The 9,397-nt window shown below is 33.8% G+C and overlaps 1 protein-coding gene across 1 annotated transcript; it reads right to left on the bottom strand.

Annotated features, from left to right (window-relative positions):
* Positions 1-2,816: 2,816 nt before the first annotated feature.
* LOC145627435 (GTP-binding protein BRASSINAZOLE INSENSITIVE PALE GREEN 2, chloroplastic-like) lies at positions 2,817-9,397 on the bottom strand. Its single transcript, XM_081679821.1, has 3 exons — positions 7,941-9,397; positions 3,908-4,075; positions 2,817-3,309 (listed from the first exon to the last, which is right to left on the bottom strand). Exons 1-3 carry the CDS (start codon positions 9,198-9,200, stop codon positions 2,965-2,967), a joined length of 1,773 nt encoding a protein of 590 aa, XP_081535947.1. The 5' UTR covers positions 9,201-9,397; the 3' UTR covers positions 2,817-2,964.

The raw sequence follows: 9,397 nt of genomic DNA, 5'->3' as shown, positions 1-9,397 counted from the left end.
ATTTTAGCATTATACTATTCTAACATCACATAAACTCATAAATGATGAGAGCAATTCCAAGACCATCAAATGAGATGTAGCACTAAAATTTAAGAAATCACATAGTAAGTGTTCTTTCAAAAGAAAAAAAAAAAGCGAAATCACATAAGTCAGTAAAAGTGTTTATTTACATTTTTTTTATTTTTTATTTTTCTATTTAGTGCCCCTCCACACTAAATATTTTACATCCGCCACTGACTCTATATATGTTTTAGTAAAAAAAAAAAAAAAAAAAAAAAAAAAAGAAAAAAGAAAAAGAAATATCTTATAAAATGTATTTTTGTATGATGTTTTGTCAAATTAATTTGTCTTAATACTTTATATATATCAAACATTAACATTATTTCTAAAATTTGATATTTTTGTCACTCCTCACTAAAATAAAATTAGCATAATTAAAAATTTAAACATTGCTCGGTGACACAATATCCAACACAATTATTGCCTAAATGCAAATAGTTATAATAAAATATTATACAAAAATTGCATAGGATATTAGGGTCAATGGCAAAAACTCTTTTCGAAAGGACTTGCAAGCATCAAACTTCTAAAACTAATAATAGTGTTACTCTTTTTTTTTTTTTTTTTTTTTTTTTTTTTTTTTTTTTTTTTTTTTTTTGGTAAGATAAAGATTAATATATTTTCTAAGAATTGCAAATAAAAAAAATGACAAAAATATACAAATTAGTAAATAAACAAAATATGGTTGCATGACATGAGCTTAATTCAATTAAGTAATAATAATGACTTACGGAATGACAAAAGGACCAACAACATTATAATGAAAGGTGTGAATGATGCCTTTGTATACCCAGCCATATTGAAATCACAACCTTTTTCAAAGATCGATCAACTTATCAACTAGTGTTTCAAAATATGGTACGAATTGTGAAGTTTCAGAGTTCAGAGAAGAAATTAGAGAGAAAGGGAGAGAATAAGAAGAAAATGAAATTTTGTATAAAATGATAATTGTTATGATTACAGAAGATTCCAGCCTTTAAATATTACAAAGCCAAGAATAAAACTTCTAACAACTTTCCTAGAAAACCTGAAAATCTAACAAACTTTATCCTAGTCAGCCAATATATAAATATCTTGTCCAAAAGATATTTACACCTATACTCAACATGAATTATCAAGGTTTATGACTAACATCTTTTATAGTTGAGGATTATTCTAAACCTATTGAGTAATTATATCAATTTTGATATCTAAACGATTTCTTCCTATCTTATTATTTCATATATGCCTAAATATGGAGAACTCTAGAAATCCAAATGATTTATTTCTTATATTATTACTCCATATCCACATCTCTTTTGATACTTAAGTGATCTCATTTGATATCCAAATGATTTATTTCTTGTTATTAAACCATATTCACACTTATTATGGAATACAAATTTTTGTATGTGGCTGGCCACATGGTACGACAAAGGTTACTTGTATAGTGTTACTGGTTTTGTAAGAAATTACTTGTAGGTGTTACTTGTATTATGGGGTTATTTGTATGGGTGTTACTGGTTTTGATCGGGGTTACTTATAGGGTGTTACTGGTTTTGTCATTGGTTAATTACTAGTAGATGTTACTTGTATTATGGGGTTACTTGTATGGGTATTACTGGTTTTGGTCGGGGTTACTTGTAGGGTGTTACTGGTTTTGTCAGATGTTACTTGTATTCTAGGGTTATTTGTATGGTTGTTATTGGTTTTGATCAGGGGTTACTTGTATGGTGTTACTGGTTTGGTATGAGATTTTGGTCTGGAGTTACTCAGAATACAAGTAACTCCACGATACAATAACCCATACAAGTAACCTCATAATACAAGTAACACCCTACAAGTAACTCATACAAGTAACTCCAAGTAACCCCAGAATACATGTAACCCTAAAATGCAAGTAACCGTGTCGCACCATGTGGCTTGCCGCACTGAAAAACCTCTGATTATGGAATAGTTATTACATGCATATATCTTTGATATTCTAAAGGGATTTTTTTTCTTTCTTATATGACAATATATGAAATGATTTTAATTCTAATTAGTTGTTCACATTTAAGCTAAAGTATCTTCCTTTTTTTTCCATATCATTTAAGAAAATTGTCTCTAAGATTTGAATACATGATATGAAAATAAATTTAGAAAATTTAAAAGTTTCGATATTAGGCCGGGTTCTCTTCACCTTAATTTTGCTGGACTGAAATTATTTTTACTGATTTTCTATTATAATTATTCTGTAAGAAAACTGAATTTTACTCAACTGAACTTATTTTTACTGAACTGAAATTATTTTTACTGAAATTAATTTTACTGAACTGAACTTATTGTTACTGAACTGAAATTATTTTTACTTAATATTATTTTTTTAAGGTGAAGATGACAGGGTCTTATTATTCGTAATAGACTTAAAAAATTGAACAGATTCAACAATAATAAAGTAATTTAATAAAATATGCTAGACAAACGTTTGCCAACTTACGGATAGTTTTAAATAAATTTTTAAAAAATGGGTAGTTGTTCACAGCCTATTTTTAAGGTAGTTCTACACAAATTTTCTATTAAAAATTTCTCATGTGTAGCCTACTTAGTTACTAGGCAGGAATGTGAGATACATGGGGTTGTTTGGAATTTGTTTGTATAGACTCTTTTTCTCAATTAGTACTCACACGGAATTCGATCTTTAATATTATGCCTATCTAATTTTCCCTCAAAAAAAAAAAGAAAAAAAAAGGTATGAAAAATAGGTCCAAATTTAATGAGTAATATACTATAAGCGCGTTATATTAAACCAAATAACCTTATTTATTTTCCCTCAAAAAAATAACCTTAATAAGGAGATAAGGAATGGAGCCAATAGACATCAAGTCACCATAATTGATAATTCTCAATTTGTTTACTCCTATTTTTTCAAAAAATTATACAATTTTAGGATTTGAGATTAGAGCAGGCTTTTTTTCTTTTCCCCTCTTTCCCTTGATTTTTCAGTTTGTTGGAAGTTTTGTCTGCCTCGGCAACAAGTTTTGAGACACTAAAGCCGGCAACTTCAAACTGTTGTGCTCTATGAGGAAGAAGGGAATTTCGGAGAACAACATCAACTCCATCGTAAGTCCAAGCGCTGATGGTTGCCTCCCCTTTGATGCAAATGGCAAACCAGCCCACACCAGCAACTGCAATATCAACAGCACTTGAATCCCAACTATTTCCTCTTATCTGAAAATCCCGTTTCACCCAGCTACCAAGCTCTTTATAACGATTCTCTCCTATTGGTGGCTGAAGCAAGGGCACACGTAGAAGGTATAAAGATCTCACGCAGAAGCATAAGACAGAAATAATAGGAAAACAGATGACAGACTTGAAAATAAAGTGTATGGTACAAAAAAGGATTATACCAGAAACTAAGTATAGATTTATGCTGTAAAGTAGGATTTTTAAAGTATCTTAAGAGCTAACATGCAAAACTGCAAAAGCAAAGATTGAGTGATATATATGGTATATTGGTATGTTAAGTCGCGCTTGTATTCTCCTAGCTTTGCATTTGATAAGATATTTGATGACTTCAAATAGACAACTTTCAGCACAACAAGTACCCAATGCCCAAACCCCAAGCATGCACTTATAATTTATTTAGTTCGGATACTAGTCTGCTAAATATAATTTCCATCGCGTCAGATAAAGTTAAAAGTTTGCTTCATGTTTACACCATAGCAAATTTTTTTTAAAAAAAACCTGGATGACAATCCAAAATGATCATACATACCAATCATAGACATAAAAATAATAACAATAATAATTAAATAAGGAACATAAACATAACACAAAACAGACTAAGATACTACGACATCAGGCATAAAGAAATAAGCATACATACCTGTAACTGTCGACCAAAATGATCTGTTAGCATTCTATCAGCATTTTCTGTTTTTCCCATATGCAATGGTAACAGAGGGGAAGCCCATACAGTAACATAAACAGAGTCTGCAGCCAATTCTTCAACATCTAGCCTTGCAATCCCAGCTATATGAATTGTATGACCAACCTGTAGAGATGAATAATATTATTAAACGAGGCACATAGACTTGCAGATACACATCAATAAAACTCATGACACTCGCATGCTTTAGATATATATATATATTCCTTGGTTCACAAGATCTCAGACAGCCAGTTACAGCAACATCATACGGCAGTGCGTTCAATGAAAGATCAACAAATTAGATATGACACAAATCCAATAGCGGCATTAAATATATTACAAATTGATATCCCATCATTTGTGCATCCATAGAATTCGTAGTAATTATGTTACACTGTATAAATCAGTGATGCTTGTAAGCGTCAATCATACAACACTTCCTTTGTTTCCTTTGTGATCTACTTTTGCTTCTACTGTTCTACATCACAGGTATACAGCTACTGAACTACTTCGTATAAGACAATTTTACATTTGTATAAATGGAGGAAAAATATACAACAATACATAGCTAAGAATTTACTCATATTTTACAGCCAAAAAAAATATAAGGGAAGAAAAGTACTAGACACTACAGGAACCAAAATCAACAATATTTCTTTCTTGGTGGCATGCTAAGACAATAACACACACCATTCACTTTCTATGTAAACATAGGCGCATCAAGGAAGACTATGAAGACCAATCTGTCATAATGACTCAGAATTAAATGGTTATTAATCCACTGCAAGGTGCAAACCCAAAACTGAACTCTGATTTAGGGTTCATATTAAATCCAAGAAGATTGCTAGCTTAATCCAAGACGGAAATGCTTCAAGTGCAGAAGAAATTGGGCATTCCAAAAAAAAAAAAAAAAAAAATCTCCTGCGGCAAGGAAGTTAATAATGGGAAGGTTTGGAAGGTATAACCTATCCTGACATATAAAACCCCAAGAATGGCTATTTAAAAATAATGCACATGCGTACATCATCTCAAACCTTGGCAACCTGTCATGGAAACCTCTAATCAGATGCACCTACTGCAGTACCTTAGAAGAAAAATAATAATAAAAGATGTGTTTTTCAGAATACTCCTTCTCTACGCAATTATGCCATTAAATAAAAGATGTATTTTCAGAATATTCCTTCTCTACTCAATTATGCCATTAATAATGCCAAGGTTGTAACCTGAGAGGTTGAGAGTCATAACATAAGTAGTTACCTTGCACTAAAGACCCACCACCAAACTGTCCTGTTTATGACCCCCTTGAATCAGGATTATGGTCAACACTAATGCCTCCTATATGGGTACATCGAGTGATAAGATACACCAGAAAATTTAAGAAGCAGAACAAGAAACTGGATGCTAGGATTGTAGCAAGAAATTCTTCCCTGCTTGACTGTCAAAACTCTAACCATAAATGTTGCTCCACAGATTGCCTTTACTAAACAGAGAGTGTAAGACCATACTTCTTTCAAATTGTATAGACCACAAATATGCTTAGAATTGAAGGGCAAGAAAGGAGCAGAAAAAAACAGCAATATGAATGGAAGCTGGGATCTGAAGAAATGCTTGGAGAAGGTCATAATTTAGCCAGTTGCTCAAGAAACAAGCAATGTAGGAACAAAAGGGCCAAGGATGCTTGGAGCTCCAATATATTACAGAGCACGATTTTCAATCAATTTCCTATGCATGCTACAAATGCTTTAGATAAGACCTAAAAGATAGCCTACATGCTAACACTCTTATTATGTTGTGCATTTCCATTGTTGTAACTCAAAAAAGAAGAATCTGAAATCACAGGTTTCGCTAACCCTTGCTCCTCATCGTGGGAGGAAATATGAGGCATAATGATCCCCCCAAACCTAGATATCATTTTCCAACCCCCAACATAAGCTTAAAAACCCATTTGCTTTTTCTATCTCATACTCTTTTGACGCCATCACGAGTAGGTCATCATCCTTTGATGAGCGGGCAATCAATTTTTTTGGTGATACCCCAAACAAAGTGCAGATTTTAGGGATGGGATAGCCCCTTCACAAATGACCCTCAAAGAATGTAAGATTGTAACCTGTAACTAGAATGCTGATTGCTGAAGAGTTTTGATGACAGATGAGATCTTTTGCATTCTTAAGTTCCAATGTTCATGCAGTAGTTGTATTAAATAGGAATTTTGCAGAGAGCAAAGTACAAAAATAATGAACGAATCTTATACGTATGAATTAAACGAGTCTACCCTTTTGTGCATGTATTAAATACTGGTGAATGGCTGTAACATTGCTATTACAGCCTAAGTAAATGAATGAAAATTCAGGACGATTTACTGCTCCTAAAAGTCTAGAATACATCTCAAAACATATTCTTCAATTGCCTTCCACATTTATTCCCATAGTGCCAACCGACCACCTCGCAAGTATCTCAGGGGATTGAGTTAATGAATTGCCTGAAGAACACTTATACAGGGTATATCCCAGAAAAAGATATCCATGAAGTAAATCATGCTCCCATGTCTCAGACTAAGTAATTCAGGTTTGTGATGGTTTGACAAATAATAGTAAAAAGGTGCACAAAATTCTACTCCTCCAGGATTGGCATTGATGCTCAAGTACAGCTAGATGATTCATCTCCTCTTAGGCACCAAATATTTTGATGAAGATCATTTTTCGATTTTCCATGAGAAAACTTTCAGAATATAGGAAAATGGGAGTGGAAGGGAGAAGATGAATGGGAGGAAGTCTAATACTTCTTTTCAGAAAATTATATTCAGCAAACTGCAGAAAATCTATAAAGCAGTATGATTAATAAATACTAGTAGTTAGCAGTTTATATGGTTCTGACTCAAAGACAGTAGGGTCATTCGCTTTTACAATTTTCTATATATCTAGCTCAGTGATTTTGTATAACATACGGACATCGACACTTTATATCTCAAGAAAGCTGGTCATAAGCTGAGATTGGTGAAGGCTGATATCAAGGATGGGTTATAGGAGAAATTTTGATTGGACAGTGCTTAGCCTGGAAATAATTCTATCTACACCCTAGATTCCTTCTCACCTGTATACTATATAGCCAAAAAGTCACAAGCTTCTCTATTTCTCTATCATGGGGTGGTCTTCAAATATCTAAATCCCAAGCACTGCAGCACCATCAACTAGACACAAGAGCACTATGTAGAGTAGACAAATGGAATTTTACAAGGTATAAATGACTTAATGAAGATCTATGAAATGGTTTGAAGGTATTTCATGTTTTGAGCTAATCAGATATGGTTTACGTACTTTGAACTTGACAAAAATAGATAACATAAGAAAAAAAGATTTCTCTATGTTTGTGGCGCTTGCTAAGTTGCTACATCTAAAATCTACAAACATATTCACTTTGATGAGTAATAAGTTTTGGGGCACTGTCCCTACAAAACAAAAATTTCAAAGCAGTAGATTTTTCAAAATACTTGGCATTCTTATATCAACAATGTCATGTATTTGAGATAATTAATAGTATTACACAAAAATCACATGCATTTCATTAACATGGCCAATCAGCACAATGCTACTTTATATAATTTTTATTTTTTTTTCAAAAAAATAGCCATATTATTCTACTACAGTTCATGTCCTACCATAATCACTTCCTAATTTAATTGTTTTGTTTTAACATTAATCACATAAACTAGCCTGGTCATTAAGTATGGATACTGGTCACACTACCAACTTTTATCTAAACAAACCGGAAAAATGTCAAAGTCGGCTTTCTACCTTTCTTGTTATACAGTTTGTAAAAATAACCCATTCACCATCATCACCAAATTTATGCAAGACATAGAAAATACATGCTCAGAGGCCACTATGATTATCATTGATGCCGTAAAATGGAAATAACACACAACAAATGATTTACCGCATAAAATTTTACAGCAAAAACTCACTATTGAGATATATAATTTGTCACTCACCTTGATCCTGTAAGTCCTCGGCTTCAGCTCCTTATTGATCTGCACGAGCTTCTGTTCATCCCTTGTCAGCCTAGTAGCTATGTGATGTGGATGAAGAAGCCCCGGTGTATCAAGCAACTTCGCCTTCCCAGGAAAGATTCCGTCCAATCTTATGATCCCCAAGGTAGTCCCAGGTACAGGTGCCTCAGTTATAGGTGCTACCTTCCCAGTTACATGCTTTCCTATTGCATTTATCAATGTAGATTTCCCAGCATTTTGAGCTCCTATTGCCCATACATTTCCTCTTGGCCCAACCAATCTTACCACATCATCAATCAAATTCTTTACACCCCAATCTCTCAGTGCACTAACCATATGCACACTAGTCAACTTATTTGCCCCACCCTCCCGAGCCCGTTGCCTAATCCAATGCTCCAACCGAGTAGGGGACAACGAACTCGGTAACAAATCTAGCTTAGACAACACCAACACCATTCTAGGAACATTCCCCGACTTCCCTTCCTTCCAGGCCATTAAATTCTCATCAATGGTAGCTGAAACCAGCTTAGCAACCTTTTTCGGGAACGTCCCGTCAAAATCACCTGCATCAACTACCATTAGAACTACAGACCTACCCCCTGAGGCTGTTGCCAGCTTCCTACCAACAGTATGATCAAAATCAAAATCTGGCAGCAAGTTTTCCAAACTAACATCCTTAACCTTACCATAATGCCTTAAAGAATGACACCTAGCACAAACAACAGGTTTTTCACATAAATTAGGGTTTAAGGGAGGGTTTTGGGTCTCTTCAAACTCATTCAGAACACCCCTTTTGAGGGAATCCGATGCCTCGGGTTCATCAACGACAAATTTTCGATTAATTGGCAATTTGTAATCTGGGTTTTTCGTAGCAGGCGTAACATAAAATCCAGGCAAATTAGGGTCTAAATTCTGCATATGAACACCACAACCAGGGCAAATTTGCAGCGTTTGAGATGCAATTTCATCAAAATTACCTTCTCTAATCAATTTCAGAGATGGGTTTTGCACAGAATTTGATGAATAATTTTTTACAATCTCCAATGCAAATGAAGAACATGGCAGAAATTGAAGAACAGGGTTTTGAAAACAGGGGTTTGTTCTATGAACTGCTACACTTGCTACAGAATTACATGAACAAGAAGGTGAATTTTTTGAAGCAAATTGATGAGATGAATTGAATAAATAAACAGAAATCAAACGTTTAAGCTTTTTTGATGGACAGTAATTTCGAGCTAGCATTTTGTTACAAATGAAGATACAAAGATTGAAGCAACTAAAAAAAATCAGACCTTTTTTCTTTGTAATAATCTAAGTTTTCATGGCAGAAATTTTGCTCTCTGTAGAAGAGTAGTGCTTGTGTTTGTGTTGGGTGGTTGCAGGCGGCGTTGGTGACTGATGCTGTGGAGTGTGCGCAACATGTAATGCAGGTTAGGAGT

Source organism: Chenopodium album, chromosome 4 (assembly GCF_948465745.1).
Source record: "Chenopodium album chromosome 4, dcCheAlbu1.1, whole genome shotgun sequence".
Taxonomy (NCBI): Eukaryota; Viridiplantae; Streptophyta; class Magnoliopsida; order Caryophyllales; family Amaranthaceae; genus Chenopodium; species Chenopodium album.
This window is presented reverse-complemented; position numbering and strand designations above follow the sequence as displayed.